This window comes from Brienomyrus brachyistius, chromosome 7, assembly GCF_023856365.1.
Source record: "Brienomyrus brachyistius isolate T26 chromosome 7, BBRACH_0.4, whole genome shotgun sequence".
NCBI lineage: Eukaryota > Metazoa > Chordata > Actinopteri > Osteoglossiformes > Mormyridae > Brienomyrus > Brienomyrus brachyistius.
In genome coordinates, this window is record NC_064539.1 from 2,083,569 (window position 1) to 2,101,008 (window position 17,440).

A 17,440-nucleotide genomic window follows, 5' to 3' on the forward strand; every position below is an offset into this window, starting at 1 on the left:
CCCAGTGTCAATGTGCCACCTTTGATTTAAATCAGTGTCTTTCCATTTAATGCTGGGGTGATGAAGCCCCTCACACTGGACGAGCGGCTACCGTCTGAGCAACAGGGGGCAGCTTGGTGCTGATCTGCTAGTGGTCTTTGGGTTGCTGCTGCTGCTGCTTCTACTTTTTAATTGGTCGGATAGTCCATATGTGGTTATGGCTCCGTTGTGAACAGAGGCAGCCGCGTTCCCTGTCACATCCTCTTAATTATTCATTTGGACCACTAATTAAGGCTGTCTACCTGTGCTGTGTCTGTCCTGTCCTGGTCTCTTCGTTTCTCTCTGTCATTCTGTCTGTCTCAGTTGATCTGTCTCTGCCTGTCATTCTATCTATAATTCTGTCTCTCTCTGTTATATATGTCGATCTGTCTGTAATTCAGTTTGTGTCTTTTTCTTCCATGTGTCTCTGCTTGCCTCTCTCTGTAATGCTGTCTGTCCATCTTCTCTCTTTGTCTCTGTCTGCATGTCTGACTTTCTGCCTTCCCTTCACCATTGGCATCCCTTGAGCCAGTTCGTTGGTTTTTGCCTGCCTTCAAACCCCCACCACATCTGACACGCATCATTTTGATTTTGTAGATGCTCGGAAGCCTGAAGCAGCTGTCCTACTTAGACGTGTCCAAGAACAATGTGGAGATGCTAGACGAGCAGATCTCAGGGTGCGAGAACCTGCAGGACCTGCTGTTGTCCCACAATGCCTTGACCCAGCTGCCGGGCTCCATAGGTGAGTGAGCTGGCGGGCAGCAGCACTACCACACTGAGATTTGTCTGGCCGCGAGCACAAACCGCGGTGCCCTTCTCACAAGACGGCTCAGTGTCACTAAAGCGATGTAAACATTTCATCCGTCTGACACCGATCCTGATACTGGCCCCGTGTCCTCAGCTGTGGAAATCGATAACCTGGACGCGGCGTCCGCTGTCTAACCCTGAGGGCAGTGGAAGCTGCGTAAGGTGGAGAGTGTCAGGCTCAGACAGTCAGGTTGATGTGGAAATTAAAGCAGGTGCCTCAGCATCTGTCTGCAAGGACCTGCAGGAGAATGCGGTCCTGATGTAAGACCATTACCTGCTGGGCTGGGCCTCACGACATTTTAAAATGAAAACGCCATTGGGTTAAAGCAGCTTGTAAGATAAGATGGGACGTTATCAGTCCCTCTGAGGAGATTTTTCTTTGTCCAGCAGCACAGGAAGAAATTCAACAGAAGATAAACATTAGGAGAAAGACAATAAACACGTAAAAGATAGTCAGTGATAAGCCTGAAACTATAGTTAAAGAATAACTAACTGTGCGAAGAAGAAAAGGACTGCAAGTAACATCTGACCCATTAAAATATGTTAAATAGTTGAACAACATCAATTTCTAACAACATTCATGTGTCTATCAAATGGATTTAAGATGTTGGATTGTCTGGTGCAGGGGCTTAGCTATGAGGTCACCGAGTTCCAGACCTAGGCCTAGACCTAATTTTTTCGGAGCTAAAAATGAAATTTGAAGCTAAATATTTACCTGAATAAAAAAATAGGCTCACTAATGTAGTTTTCACTTAACTAATTGCTTTAAAAAAGAAATAGCTTATGAAGGGGGTGGATTCAATGATGTGATTGATTGAGACCCACCCCCGGGTCCCAGGTCTCACTGTTTTTCAATCCCTGGCTGCAGCCCTGGTCAGGAAGTCTAAATAAAAACAGCGCCTGCTGAGTTCAGCTCCTGAAACCCCCCAACCATGACAGACCTGCCTCCCTCTTTCTTCCCAGGATCCCTGAAGAAATTAACTGCTCTGAAAGTGGATGAGAACCAGCTGATGTACCTGCCCGACTCCATAGGCGGGTAAGTGGGGGCGCCGTCGAGCGGCTGGCTCCACAAGCAGCTGTCTCTTCTACTTGGCCGGGGAGGCAGGGATGCCGAATCCTTGTTACTGCCAGGCAACATGTAGCACGTCAGCCTCGCCCCGCTGAGAGTGACCAGACGTCGAGCATAACGTAAATACACAGAGACATTCATCCGTTATTTTAAATGTCGTTAATAGCAGGCACTTGTTAAGAAAATAAAACAGAGGCAGACCCATGTCCCGCGAATGTGTCTCCATGGGCTTTTTAATGGTTCACCTGTCAACCCTTATCTTATTTCTCTATAATTGATATTATTGTTACAACCTGTTGTTGCTCCCTGTGTGTTCTGTATGGCAATAGTGACCCCACCCCTTTCGGTTTCCATCACATTGTGACCACTCTGTCGTCCAAGGGATTGTTCTCAGGTAGCCCAAAGAGCTACAGCCCTGCACTGAACTTGTGTTTCCAAGTGCTGGATTAGCACATGTTGTTAGGTGGATTTCAGATGTGTGACTGTACACTGAATGACAGCGATTTATTTGGGTCGCTGATTGTGAGCCATCTTTGTGTGGGTCATGGAATGGAAATTGAATCCTAACCTTGAGGAGTGATGTTTTCCTGGTAGCTTAGGGCTGACTTTAGCAGAGTGATGTAAGCACAACCTCGAGTTTCAGTGACTGATTGGCGTTTGATTGTCATGTATTTATTTAGAAAAAAACCTTTAAAAACCTGTCCCATGCATTGTGAGTCATGGGACAGGATGATGCAAGGGGGCTCTAACCCGAAGCCCTTCTGGTGTAGTGGGTCAAGCCCCCCCCCCAGGCTGTTCGTTAGCTTTCCAGTCATGCTGTAAAATGCTTTGATTGCCAGCAGTTTGTGTGAACGCCTTCCTTCACCCCCGCATGTAAATCACACTTCACCTGAACTACGGCTCTGCCAATCGACTCGCATTGTCCTCTACTATGGTTTCAGGGAACATTCTGTATTTTTTCGTTTTATTCTGTGTTTTTTCCCTTTCTGAGGAATGCTTGATCCATAAGCATAAGTAACACTGAAATTAATATGCACCGCGTTTACGCATTTTATTTATTCATGGATTCTCTCCGGAAAATGCCGCAGCGCTGAGCGGCACTGAAAGACCCCCTTTGTGTGCTCGATCCTCCGGGCCACTCACTAAAGCAGCTGACTTTGGAGCAGACAACCTCACATCCCGAGGCTGGTGGGGGGGAAGGGGGCGCCAAACTCAAATGGAGGATTGATAGACAGGTGTCTCTTCCTGAGGGGTGGGGCCAAATGGCTGCCTTTCAGTTGGTTTGAGAATTTGAGTCCTAGCTTACGTCACACTAGTACAGACGCGGCCTACGGATTGGCAACCTCCTGTTTGTGCTTTACTGAGTGATGAAGCGATGTCCTTTTGAAACACTCGCTGCCTGCCTGCCTTGGGTCACGTGCTATTGTACCCCCCTCCCCAAACTTGGCTTAGGCTTGCTGCCCTGGAGGAACTGGACTGCAGCTTAAATGAGATTGAGGCGTTGCCGCCGTCCATGGGCCAGTGCATCAACCTGCGCACCTTCGCTGCCGACCACAACTTCCTGACCCAGCTGCCCCAAGAGGTGAGAGTGGGGCCCTCCGGCATGTCAGGGTCAATTGGCTGCCCTGCAGTCTCAGGGGCCCTGCAGCCCATCCTAGGTAACCCAGGGCACAAGGCAGAGGAATGCAATATGGGATGGGGGGATAGTGGAGTGGGATTTTTTTTTCTGGGGGAGGGGGCTAAAGATTTCATTGTGGAAGAAACTGCCCAAATGCTTATTTAAACAAAATAACAGTTAACAAATGTTCTTTCACGCCCCCTGCAGGTGGGCAGCTGGAAGAACCTGACCGTGCTGTTCCTGCACTCCAACAAGCTGGAGTCCCTGCCAGAGGAGATGGGGGAGATGCAGAAGCTCAAGGTCATCAACCTTAGTGACAACAAGTGAGTCCCCGTGCCCATCTCTGCCCCTGTCTCTGGCGCTGCTCTTCTTGTTAGTTTCTGGCCAGCGGGGGTCTGAACAGCTTCCCACTTTACATTTTCCCATTTCAGCGTCTGGAATCCAGATTAGTTACGCTACCCTGGGGTGCGTTTACTTTTCGTTTGATGGCTTTTTATCCGAGCCATCCTGCCATTTTCACTCATCCGTGCGGCAGCCTTTACAGCTTTTACTGTCACTTCGGAGCCACTGCTTCAATGTGCATCTGCTGCAGGAATGTTCGCTATTGATTAGGCCCAGGACCAAGCCCCTCAGCGAGATGCGGCCTGCACATGTGGCAAGATGCTGATACGTAGTTACGACATGGGGAATGAGCCCGGGCCTATAATCAGGATTAGATGGGGGCGGAACAGTCCGCAGCAAGCCCCACTGGGTGGCCCTCTGAGTGAAGCTTTTGTTACCATTTGAGCAGCTACAGGTACATAGGAATGTGAGTTTTTGAGTCTGAGCACAGGGTCAGCCATTTATCTGGCTCATCTGGAGCATTTTGTGGGCAGTGAAGAGCTTTGCTCAAGGATCCATTGGAGAAGTTAGGGTTAGGATGGGGGGAGGGGTGCTGGTTTGTCGCTGGATTCACGCTCAGAGCTGATTCACCTGAGCTGCATGTAAGTGGACTTGCGGAGGAAGCCCTCATGCCCAGCAGACGACGCTTTGGCCTAAGTTTATTTGTGCACTCTGAGATCAGTTCAGGCCCCCCCACACACCGATGCTGTAACTTGTGCTGTTTGGCTTTAAATAGTACTTCTGTCTTGGCTCTCCGGCCCAGTCCCAGCCATTTATACAGCTCAGTGAAATAATCCCACAGATCAGTTCCTCTTGTGTTACTGGGACAAGCTAAAGGTCATGTGATGCGGGGACTTCCTGCCCCCCTCCGCCTTCCGGCCCATTCGTGGCAAGGACAGCGGTGATGGTAATGGACTCAAGGCCCTTTTTGACAGAGGTGTCAGTGTCTGCGGCTTCAGAGGGCTCCTCTCTGGTTTGATTAAACTCCAGGAGCTCTGATCTTGAATCAGTGGGTGTGTTCTTGTGGTTGCTGGCCACTGCTGTACAATGAAAGAGGAATTTCTTCTTACATTTCTTTCGATGTGATGTGGTTTTGCTAATATGCAAATATTTAGTCACCAGTTATGTAAGATGATCCTTTGCTGTGTGTTTGATTTTGTGTTTAATTGCGCTGTGGCTGACTTTAATTTGGGAAACGGCAGAGAGGTGTGGCCCTGACAGTGATGGAAAATAGGTCCTGTCCACCAGACCCTCACAACATTTCCTGTGCATCATTTCTTGTACCGCCTTGTCCTTCTGCAGGCTGAAGAACCTGCCCTTTAACTTCACCAAGCTGAACCAGCTCACTGCCATGTGGCTATCGGAGAACCAGGTACGACCTGCAGCCCCGGGGCACACGTAGGCTCCTCCACATGCCGCCCTGCGTGGTATGCCTGCCAGGCTAGCACACAGCCACCGGCTTCGTCCTCTATCACAGAGCATGGCAGGCAGATGTGGGCGGGGCCAGGGCCCATCTATGGGTGGCTTTGGGGTGACAGCCAGAGAATGAGGTTCAGCCCCCGCCGTCTCAAAAGGCCTAACTAAAAACTCAGAAGATAACAGCAACCTCCCCCTCTGCACACCAATACACCAGAGTAGTGAAGCTCCCTGTGTACTGGGGTATAATTATTTAGTAGCATTAAAAGATCACCCCCTCCAGGACCCAGCTTTGTAATCTCATCAAGGGGGAACCTTCAGGGTGTTTGACCAGAGACATGAGGCACACACCAACACTTCTAGATTGATTTTAAACTCTGATTTCATGAACGGTCAGAACTGTGGTTAAGAATTACTATGCCAGTCTTTAGTCTCATGCTGCCACTGTGGTTTGCTCAATAGCAGCAGCCTCGTTTAGGCGTGCTCATTCTGTTTGAGACGGGCGCCTCTCCATGTAGCTTTACATGAGATCCACTGAAGTGATTTGGAAGGATTTAGCTTAAAACCCCAAAGCGGATTTTGATCTTAGGGCAGTGCTTCAGTCATGTGGATGAAAGCAGTGATGTCGCTAAGAAGGGTCAAAGGTTAACTCCACTCCCCGGCTCATCTTAGGGAGTTTCTGAAAGGCCCAGAAGCAAGCATCCTTGCCTCACTTGCACAGAGTCCTCCGCATTCAGTTTAAATATTTTTTATTAGAGCACACACATGGGATTTTAATGAGGTGGTAAGCCTATGGGAATGAAGAATTGTACATGCAGGGAAAATGCGTTTGGTTCAGTGCTTATAGCAGCATTAGTGAACAACAAGAAGGACATGCATCAAAGGACAGTTACAGAAATGCTAAACAACAATACACAATACCAGGATTTATACAAAAAATATTTGTTATGCTCTCTCACCCCTGTAGTCGAAGCCGCTCATCCCGCTACAGAAGGAAGAGGACCCAGAGACTCACAAGACCGTGCTCACCAACTACATGTTTCCACAGCAGCCCCGTACCGAGGACTGTGAGTCTCCCAAATGTCGCCTGGCACGGTGCCCTACCAGGACTGGCCCGCACCTTAGGGGCCAGGGCTGCACCTCGGGGCCCAGGGCCACGCTTGATTGGCCCATAGTTCAGAAGGACATGTGTGACTTAGATTTAATTAGCTTTCCTGCTAATGGGTTCTGTGTGGAGTGCCATCCTCCACCTACTTGTGCTGCTGAGTTTGAACAGGCAGTTTACAGGAGACCAGTCAGTGGGGTCGGGGGAGAGGCGACATCATATGTTAAAAAATATAAACAGTTTTCCCGCTGGTTAATTGGGTTGTTTTTTTTTTGGTCTTCTCACCCCCCATTACCCCCAGCTGGTGGGGGGAAAGTGTCAAGCTAAAAATGATAGTATAACCTCCTGTGGGCACGCTTCTGCTTCCTGTTCCTTCAGCCGTTTTTGGTCTTCCACTTCTCCGGGGAGCGCGAACAAGAGGTGTTGCAGGCATTGGTGAAGGATAAGTCAGTCCTTAGGGTGCATTTTAATAGTATTAAGAGTGGGTGTCGGTCTGACTCCTTGTTAAGAATACGCACACGACGTCGGAGCAACTCTGTTCCGCCTTGCACCGTGCCCTCTTGCTTGTACACGCAGGTCACATGACCACACCTGTGGCGGCCTGTCGCCGTAGCAGGGTGGTGCAGCTTGGTACCTGAACGGCCGGGCAGTCGGGAGGTGGGGATGTTTCTGCGCATCCATCTAACAGAGCTGCTCTGTAGCTTTTTGTTGAGATTAACAGCTTAGATTTAAAGGCTCGTGTCGGTGGCAGAGTGGGAAGGCTTCATGTGCGCATGTCTGATTGCCATTGCACCACCTATGTCTGTTTAACCTGATCCTAGAAGAGCAGGTTTTTTGCGGTACAACCAGAACAATGTGACCAGCTTGTTTTGCTGTCGGGAAGGGGTGGTGGAGGAGGGGGGGGCCCAAATTGGAAACCAAACCGATTCCCGGGGGAACAGGGAGGCATTAAAGTCTTAACCTGTTTCCTAGCAACCTGACTTCAGTCTTCCGTGAATAAAAGTGGCCACTTGGCATGAAGCACAGCCCACTGCAGTCCAGGAATGCCCTGTAACCACAACACGGCCAGGCCTGCAGGAGCACGGCAGCACCAGGGACGCTAAGCGTGGCCTCTTGGGGAGGCGTGATGACGCACGTCTCAGTGGGGATGCCGTTCTGCCCTGTTTACCCGCTATGCTGGGCACCTTGTGCTGCCACTGCGTCCCGCAGTGCAGTGTTGTGCGTGAGTCTGTGCGTGATAACTCACCACTCTGTCTCTCTGCCCTCCCGCCCTCAGACACCCCCACCTCAGACAATGAGAGCTTCAACCCTTCCCTGTGGGAGGAGCAGCGAAAACAGCGCGCCCAGGTGGCCTTCGAGTGCGACGAAGACACGGACCGAAGGGACATGCCCCCACGGGTCAGTGCTGGCCCTGGGTCTGCAAGCGCATCTTTTGTTATAGTCCTTCCTTACTTAACATGCAAGGGGACTGTCTGGGGCAGGAGAGATGGGGTGTGACTTGCCCAGCCCGCTTTCCTTGTGACCCTTACCAACAATAGCTAATAAATGGGGGTAACAGCTGGTGTGGTGACTTCCTGCTCATTGGTATTTGGTGAATGTTCTCTCATCCCTAGTTGTGAGACAGGCAGCAATAAGATAAACCCACATCTGCCTGTAAATGTGCTGGGTGCAAGAGCTGGTGCTGATTTGGGCTCCTGTGGTTTGCGAGGGTTTGGGGCTGCACCCCTACTTCCTCCCAGCTGTTTAATGTGGCTCACTTTAACAGGAGGGCAACCTGAAACGATACCCCACGCCTTACCCCGACGAACTGAAGAACATGGTGAAGACGGCCCAGTCCATTGCCACCCGCCTCAGGGAGGATGAGTCCGGTGACGAGTCTGGCAGGGAAAGCAAGGCCAGCGACAGGACACCCATGGGTGTGCGGGACATGGGTGTCAAGGTCGGTTCTCTAGGAGGCACTTGTCAGCTTAGGCGGGTCTATTCAGGGTCACTGGATTCATTAAAAAGGAAATGGTATCCCCTTAGTGGACGGAGTCCTTGTTTCCATTATTCTAGAACAGGGGTGGCCAGTCTTATCCTGAAAGGGCAGTTGGATATGTGGGTTTTCCCTGCAAGTCACTAATTAAATTACTAATTAGATTGGCTGAAGAGTCCTCACACCTGGGTTTGAACACCTGACCTGAAAGTTCTCCTAAAAATTTGTCTATATTCTTTGCAGATAAGATTGCCCAGCCCTGCTCTAGCCCTGTTTTACTTAAGTAAATTTTAAAACTATTAGTTCCTGCACACTTTTATCATTCTTTAATTATGGCTTGATCTTCACACTCAGCAAAGGAGTCACAGCACACATTGCATGAGTGATCTGTCCTCCAGCAAAGTGCCCCAATGCTTCATCTCCCTTGCCAGGTGGTCGAGAATACCTGTGCCAATGGAAAACCAGTGGAAGCAGACTCCAAAGCCACCATGAACAGCCTCACCGGCAGTGTCACGCCTGAGCCGGGAGAGGAAGAGGTTCCAAGGACACAGAATGCCCCCCTGATAATGCCTGAAAACCCAGGCATGGTGCTTAACCACAAGGATGCCCTCGAGGTACCATGAAGAGGCACTGCTCGCGCTCACAGCTCATACATGACGTTAGCAGCTTCAGGGCATTCTCTACTGCACTTTAAACACTGGAGTGCATTTCCAGATTTTATGATTAAATATGCTTGTCTTTGGAAGGCTGTTGGTGATTCACACCCTGTCATTGCCCTACATGCTGAGAGATCTGTAAAAATCTAAAAACAGCATGTGGATTTGAGAATGTAATTACCGCAGTGCTCTTGTCCATGATGCTGAATAGCAGCTGAAGAGCCGTGAGGTAATGGCAATCTGGCCTGCTTCTGTGTTGTGACATCACCAACAGGCTTCTATACACGGCAGGGTCCTCTTTCATCTTTATTTGTTTTACCGTCCTCTCCCAAAGGGTTCAGAGGAGCTGTCCTCAGAAGACGACGAGATGAAGGTGGCAGAAATGCGCCCCCCTCTGATCGAAATCTCCATCAACCAGCCGAAGGTGTTGGTCCTGGGCAAGGATAAGAAAGGTACGGGGAGTGAGAGGGCAGGGAAGGGGTGGGAGATTGAAGCCGGGGTGGTGGGGGCCTCTCAGACCTTGCAGCTCTAACCGAATCCCTCTCCTCCCTTCCCAGAGGAGAACAGGGATGCAGACTCGCTGCTGGACGATACGGTGGCCAACAGCAACCAGAACAACAGCAACTGCTCGTCACCGTCCCGCATGTCAGACTCTGTGTCCCTGACGACGGACAGCAGCCAGGACACGTCGCCGTACACGCCAGAGCGCGAGGCCCGGCTGCCCTTTCTGCCCAAGAGCGGGTGAGCCCCACAACAGTGATCCGGCCATTCACGGCATAAAGGCTATTCAGATGTTTGGCCAGACCTGTCACTTGACGAACCGCAGTGATGAACCCCCCATCTCTGTTTTCTTTTAGTTCAAGACAAGAGGATGAGAATCAGAACCAGCTGTGCAGCAGTGAGCCGCCGCTGCAGAACGGCAGCGGCTCGGATACATTGCTGCAAGCGCTGCTGAAGGGCCAGCCGGGTTCTGAGCCACGGCTCGGGCACATGGCCGCCTTCGACGTCGCCATGGAGGAGAAGCTCTCCTTGCTCCGGGACATCGACCTGAACAGTCGCACCGGGGACAAGTGGGACCACATCAACCGGAACGTGATGGAGCTCACGGACAACTTCACACGGGCGGGAGACCCCGACAAGGCCGCCGATCTACCCACCCCCAACAACAACACGCTGCTCGCCGGGGCCCTTGAGAACGGAAACCAGCCCCTTGCAGACAGCCCTGGGGGGGGGACCCGCTCGTTGGCCGAGGTCCGGACAGCAGCCGTGGGTGTCACAGCTGGCGGCGAGGCCCAGCTCTCGCGGAGCACTGAAGAGCTGTCCCCCCAGAAGAGAGCGCCACCCGCGCCAGTGGTCAAATCCCAGAGCATCACCAACATGGAGACAGGCGGCATGAAGCTGTATGGTATCGAGTGCGACGGGGGCCTCTACGAGGCGGGGCCAGCAGGTCGAGGCCCTGCACCTGGCGCTCAGGGCCAGAGCATCGTCAGGAGTAAGTCAGCCTCGCTGCTAAGCGACCAGCCCCTGCAAGTATACCCCAGCACCTCTGCGTCCTCCTCCGACCTGATGCTGGGCTCCCGGATGACTGCTGCCCGAGCTGACCCCACCGGCCCCAGGGGCCCACTGCCCACTGGCATGCTGCAGCAGCAGCAACAGCAGCAGCCACCGCCACAGTATAACATCCAATACACCAGCAGTGCAATGTCCAAGGACGGCCTGTGGGCCCTGCGTACGCCCATGCCGCCTGAGCAGGCCTACCTGCCTCCCCAGCACTTGCTGGCCAACACCAACTACTCCAACCGCAACCATGCCCCGCCCTACCCCCTGCAGCCGCTGCAGCGTGGCCTGCTCCGGCCCACGGACCTGAGGCCCGTGGACAGGATGTTGCCCCCTAGGGGCCCACTGCAGCGGCAGCCCAGCACATCCTCCTCCTCGGCTGTCTCCATCTCACTGCAGGACCCCAGGCGTGTGGCGGTTCCCGAGGGTGACTACCTGACATACCGTGAGATCCACGCACCGGGCCGGGGGTTGGCATCCATGAGTCAGGCGGGGCCTCGGCCCCTGTCAGCCCGCACCTATAGCGTTGATGGGCCAGGCATGCCCCGTCCTCACAGTGCGCGGCCACCCCCCCATGAGGTGCCAGAGAGGACCATGTCAGTGACTGACTTCAACTACCAGCAAGTGAGCCCCAGCAAGCGGCCCAATGTGCGCGTCAAGTCAGAGCACTCGCTGCTGGAAGGGCCAGGCACGGGGCGCGTGCCTGCCGACTGGAGGGACCAGGTCATGAGGCACATTGAGGCAAAGAAAATGGAGAAGGTAGGCGGCTTCACGCCGGCTCCCCCCAACGTGGGCTCCCCCAATGAGTCAAAACCCCAACAGCCTTTAAAACGAGGACCTAAATATAAATCAGATATGGGCTAGGGACAGCGAAGCGATTGCCATGGATGCCGGGATGTGATGCCACCCCTCGCTGGTGCTCGCAGGTTTAGCGCGGATGTCTGCTGAAGTCGTGAGGTCCTTTGCTCGCCAGTAGCTGGCTTGTGGTTCACGTTTCTTGGTCTGCCACTTTCCTGGGTCTATTGTCTTTGCAGGGGGTTTTATGTACCTTCTGCAGTGCTTGTTATTCCAGAAGGCCGCTGTATCTATTGCTTTCCCTCACCCACTCCGCTCTCACCTGCTGCTGCCCCCCCGCCCCCCGCGTGCTGCAATGGCCCCCTATTCCTCTAACACTGTGTTCGTCTTCAAGTGGATTGTGTCTCTACCCGTGGTGTGTGGGACTCACTGCATGCCATATCAGGGCACGGGTGAGAGCGTGAGATTCGGGGAGGTCGTGGGGGGGTGGAGGGGTGGGGTGTAACGCCTGCATGCTCACTGAAGTGTCCATGATGGTTGGATCTGTGTCCCCTCTGCACAGAGCATGCTCTCTTGGTCCCTTAACGCCACTAGTGACAGCTCTAGGGATGTGCATGTCAGCCCCGGCACTGTGGCCTTTAGCCCTGGGGACAGACGGCCGTACGGAGCCTTCAGCTTCTGTGTGAGTACACCCAGCCCCCCCCCCCCCCCCTTACCCACTCACCCCTGCCCCCGCCCAGTACTGACAGGCCCTTGTTTACAAAGGTATCCTAACCTGCCTGCATGCTGTGTCCCTAAGACTCTCCCATCAGCCCCCCACCACACTGACAGACCTCCGTTTACAGAGGCATCCTAGCCTGTCTGCATGCTGTCTCCCAAAGCCCCTCCCATGACTTCCCCTATACAGACTGACCCTCTTTTTCAGAGGCATCCTAACCTGTCTGCATGTTGTCCCCAAGCCTCTCCCATCACCCCCCCCCCAACACTGACAGACTCTCGTTTGCAGAGGCATCCTAACCTGTCTGCTTGCTGTGTCCCCAAGCCCCTCCCACCCGCACAGACATACCCGTGTTAACCTGCATGCTGTGCCCCCACACCCTTCACTCTGCCCATATCGCGATAATCCCATGATATCAGCAACGTGATCAGTTAAGGTCCATCTTTTTTGACACATGGTCCAGATTCCTGCTGGTCCTGACATAATTCTCCAGTCAACTTCTCTCCCTGTTCATTGATTCCCCTGGAAAAACCCACAGTAATTCCAAAACATAGTGGCTGTCATCTGTGCTGCTTTCTTAGATCTCAGATCAGACCAACGTTTCCTGGCATGCTCAGAACCGCACACTAACATGTGGCTTTTTAAATTTATTTTTTTATTTATTTTTGCACACCCCGGTAAGTACGAGTCACCCCCAGCTGGGGCAGTTTGGCGTGCGCTTGCTCATCTGGTGTTGTGCTGAGGCTTCGCGGTCTACGCCTCGCATAGGCAGTCAACAGTGGGAAACCTGGAAAGTCAGAAGTACAATCGCTTGGTTTATGCTTGTTGTGTAAACTTTGCCGTTGTCCCAGGATGTCAGTGTTCTGGCTCTGGGCCTGGGGGCTGCAGCACTGCTTACAGACTCCCATCTCTGTGGCTTACTCTAACTCTCATGTATTTTTCATTTTATATATTACCTCAGTACCTCCTCTCCCGCAATGGAAAGTTGGATCGCTGTAGCACTAGCATCTTACATTATCCATGCGCTCAGGGTGATGTCATGTAAACAGGTTTCCAAAGCCAAAGCCGACCGGTCCTGTAAGCTGGAGATGGCTTGGTGTTTGATGGTGGAGTAAGCCACAGAGATGGGAGTCTGTAAGCAGCGCTGCAGAGCTCCCCCCACCTGCCAGTGCATGCTTTTTGCTCTGCCCCGTAAGCTAGGCCAGCTGACGGCATCGCCATCGGTGTCAGTGTCATGCTGTAGCTGGACAGAGCTGTGACCTGACTTGCTTCATACTCCTGATATACATTTATTTAAAATGAATAAATCTGCTTATTTAAGTGGTATTCAAGTTCGAGTTCAGCTTTTTGGGTGATGTGGACCTCGCCTTCAACGCCCACTGGAAGCCCATCTGTAAAAAACATGGTCCTCTCCTACTTTTCTTCACCCTTTCTCTTCTTTTCATGACCCTATTTAGCAGTGCATTTTAATTTAATTTGCTAATGTATTCTTTGGCATTATTCCAAAAACGGAAAAAAAAACACTTTTTCCTTGTCCTCGTCCCCCCTATCCCTCAATAGGAAGATGTTTTTGGACTTCCTGGACCACAGAGCTACACCATGGACACGCTGCGAAAAGTAAGTCTCCAGATCAGACCCTTCAAGTGCAGTTCTGCATGTTGGTCAGCAAGTGGTGTGATAGTTAACTGCCACTGATTGTGATTTACAGTATTTCTGTTTCAAAGCAGCCAGCGTGGCTCATCATGGTTTGTGAGATTGACTGTGATCCACTGAGTCCAGCTGCTTTTTGCGTTGTGGCTTTGGGGATGTAATGGGAGCAAGCAGTGAGTCGGAGGAGCAGGAGGTAGGCGCTATACACAGGCAGCACGCAGACATGAGCCAAGTGTTGTCCACCACGCGGAGCCTCGTTTAGGGGCGCCCGAGACAGGCTTCACCACAGCTAACTCTCCCATTCGACCCATGACATTTCTGCAGATGATGTCTTAATAGTACCAATCAGCTTTTAATGGCCACTCTGTGCTCCTCCACCAAGCTTCTACTCGGGAGCAAGTCTATGCCCCCTTCCCAATCGGCCTCTGCTGTGTCCCAAAGCCGTGGTGATCTGCACTCCTATGTTGAGGAACAGATCGTGTGGAAGTGTGTACGCTGACAGCATTTTTCTCGTCCAGCGTTCTCAGTACTGACACCCCACCACCCTCCCCCGGTAATAGAGATGAAGAGAAGAGATCCCCCCCCTTCAGGGGTGTGGGGGATTCTCCCAGCTCCCCCCACCGCGATAAGGCACATTCCAGTGCGGCTCGCATTAGCTGCTCTATTACCACTTCATGGAAAAACATCTCTGCGTCTCCATGGCATTCTCGGGGTGCCCATCTCCAGCCTGCCGTGGGGTCTGTCTGCCAGTTTGTTTCATGCTGTGGGTTCATGGACTCTGGTCACCAGGTGATGGATCCATTTGGTGTCCCATTTCAGTTTTGCTGATGCTTGTGGGTTTCCACTTCACAGAGCTGTCTGTCCTGACCAATTATGTAATTTTCCCGAGAATTCCCACATCTTATTTGGTATTCCTTCCCCCTAATCATTAAACTGTTCTTTGGTCATTTATCTATTTATTTTTTGTAGCTTTGTGTGCCATCTGTCGTCAGAACAGTGCAACTGCAATATTTAGTGCATCTTTTATTATTATTATTATTATTATTATTATTATTATTATTATTAGTAGTAGTAGTAGTAGTAGTAGTAGTAGTACAGTGTTAGAGCAAAAGCTGTTGAGTAACTGCAATGGAGCTGTCAGCAGAAGCACATTGCAGCAGGTTTTCGTTTTTTCACACAGAGTTCTGCATCTTTTCACGTCAGCCTGTAAAGCACACTTTGATATACTGTGGCAGTGTGGCTAAAGCCTTAATTAACAGCACCCTTGATTAATCAACTTTAAGATGTAGGTTATTAGCAGCGTAAGTGCTGTGCGGTTCCCCAAGGGGTGCCGCCGTGTCATTTGGCTGTGGGCTCGTGAGTGACCCATCTCATGGCGTTCTGCGCTGGTGCTGGTGTTCAGTAATGGCGAATGCTTGAAGGGTGGAGCGTGGGGACTCAGCGGCTTGGGACATTGTGCCTTTGATTCGAAGGTCACTGGTTAAAATCCCACCATTTAGAGTGATGCCACTGTTGTGCCCTTGAACAAAGCTCTTAAATCCCAGTTGCTCCAGGGACTGTTTGACCCCGATTTCTCAGTTGTGCGTCTCTTTCGATAAGTGTCTGTTAAATAACAGTACAAGTAGAGCGTTGAGGTAACGATATTAGACCCGTGGGATTCCTTGTGCCCAGTGCCAGGTTTCTCAGGAGAGCATGTTAGTAAGATGGGAATGCCACCCATACTGTGTGCAGGGGAAGCAGCCTCCTTTGCTGCCACAGAGTTGCCCACCCATCGCCATCTTCTCAAAAGCTCTTCAATCCACTAATGCTGTCTGGGGGTTGCTTTTTTTGGTCGCCATAGTGATGGGACGAAGCTCGAGTATAAATGGGTGGGTAACCACGTTCAGCCCTGCGGTCGTACGGCCTGTGCTGTCTCGACCATAGCTTGATCATCCAGTCCTCAGGTCTTTCTACTAGTGTGAGTGATGGGGTGCCTGCCTGCTCTGCTGCATGGTGTTTAAGGTGTGTGTCTCCCATTTGTGCCTGTACAAGGTCACATAACCTGCTCCGACTTCCCCGCAGGTACCTCTGCCCAACGGCCAGGTATGCCCACCTCCACGGCCCCCCATGAGCTGTGGCCCGGCGCCCATGGCACGTCACCCGTCCCGCGAACAGCTCATCGACTACCTGAAGATGAAGGTGTCCCAGCAGGCACAGGGCCCCCCACGCTCACCGCTCGACCTGGTCCAGCAAGAGGTACCCCCAGCCACACGTAATAAACAAGGGGTTTTACATGTACAGTCCTCTGGGCCGGATCTGCTACAAGGAGTCTGGTGTGCTGATGCTAGGAGAGAGGCCTCAGGTTTCTCCAGCTGATCAGCCCATATCCCAGGTGTCCTGGTCCCCCCACCAGCCCTGCATTTCAGGCTGGATCACCGAAATTGGGACTCTCTTGCATTCTAAGAGGAGCCACGTTAGTACCCTATGAAGGAGAGAGCTGCCCCTTGTGTTCCCAGCTGTGTCAGATGTCAGTGTTCCTCATTAAAACACAGTTCCGGCAGTCTGCTGGGTCGCACTCGGCCTAGATCTTGTGTGGCCAGTCTTATCCAAAAAGGGCAGTTGAATGTGTGGGTTTTTGCTGTAGCTTCCTAATTAGTATACTAATTAGATGACTGACTGGTTGAAGAGTCCTTACACCTAGATTTGACCTAAAGGTTATCCCAAAAACCTGCAGACACACTAGCCCTTTGCGGATAAGATTTGGCTGTACCATGAGCAGCTCCGCTTGGCAGTCTTCGTTTAGTACGACGGGGGGCTGCGGCCTTGAGTCCTGCCGCATGGCAATGGCCGCAGCGCCCTGTACACTGCTGCTAAGGGGTTTTAATGAGGGTCAATACATGCTGTCCTCCTGTGAAAGCACATCGTCCCTGAACAGGACGTACATGCTGGAGTTGCTAGGAGATTAATGGTACCTGGGCCAACCAGACAAGTGCCTGCAAAGAGCTCCCCCTAGTGACGAGCAGCCAGCAGCTGCATTTGTGTTCTCTCATTTCCCATGGGCCATGCAAAACGGCCAAAATTTAAACGTTATGATTTATATACACAGCTGGACTGGGAAAGGACTGGAGCTGGTGGTTATTTAAACATTATTAAAATACAGTGCTGCCTCGATCTGAATAATCACATTTGGACATTACCTAATGGCAGTAAATAACCTCAGGATTGTGTCTTTAGATGATCACCACAGGCTTATTTTCAGTGAGCTTTGAAACTTGGCTTTGTCACAGGTCCATGTGCAGATTGAGAAGAATCCTGAGCTGGGCTTCAGTATATCAGGAGGCTTGGGCGGCAGAGGAAACCCCTTTCGCCCAGAAGATCACGTATGTGTTTGTCAGTTACCTTATCGGCATACATTTAATGCTTCATCTCCTTCAAAATAAACAGGTTGAGCTAATATTAGGCTGATGCTCTTCCAATTCCTCATTTACTAAGAGAAAGCAGAAAGGCAATTTTCCCATAACTGAGAGTCCCAGTGCAACAGGCTCTGTTGTGACAGTCTTTCATCACACCTCTCAGGGCATTTTCGTGACAAGGGTCCAGCCAGAGGGGCCAGCGTCCAAGCTCCTGCAGCCAGGGGACAAGATCATCCAGGTGAGGGGTTAGGGGTCACCGTGCCGTCTCACTGCTGTCACCATG

At 51.7% G+C, this 17,440-nt stretch overlaps 1 protein-coding gene across 4 annotated transcripts in view; it reads left to right on the forward strand.

The window, feature by feature from the left end:
* erbin (erbb2 interacting protein) overlaps positions 1 to 17,440 on the forward strand; it is a 60,371-nt gene that overhangs the window by 39,726 nt on the left and 3,205 nt on the right. For 2 of the 4 annotated variants that reach the window (XM_049019528.1, XM_049019529.1), the window contains 17 exons: positions 616 to 760; positions 1,789 to 1,861; positions 3,347 to 3,476; positions 3,720 to 3,835; positions 5,196 to 5,265; positions 6,277 to 6,376; positions 7,691 to 7,812; positions 8,180 to 8,353; positions 8,821 to 9,003; positions 9,380 to 9,497; positions 9,603 to 9,786; positions 9,903 to 11,361; positions 11,960 to 12,079; positions 13,676 to 13,732; positions 15,827 to 16,000; positions 17,032 to 17,124; positions 17,321 to 17,395. In XM_049019528.1, the coding sequence (XP_048875485.1) occupies positions 616 to 760; positions 1,789 to 1,861; positions 3,347 to 3,476; positions 3,720 to 3,835; positions 5,196 to 5,265; positions 6,277 to 6,376; positions 7,691 to 7,812; positions 8,180 to 8,353; positions 8,821 to 9,003; positions 9,380 to 9,497; positions 9,603 to 9,786; positions 9,903 to 11,361; positions 11,960 to 12,079; positions 13,676 to 13,732; positions 15,827 to 16,000; positions 17,032 to 17,124; positions 17,321 to 17,395 (3,393 nt within the window). The other 2 variants (XM_049019530.1, XM_049019531.1) reach the window with 2 other exon arrangements.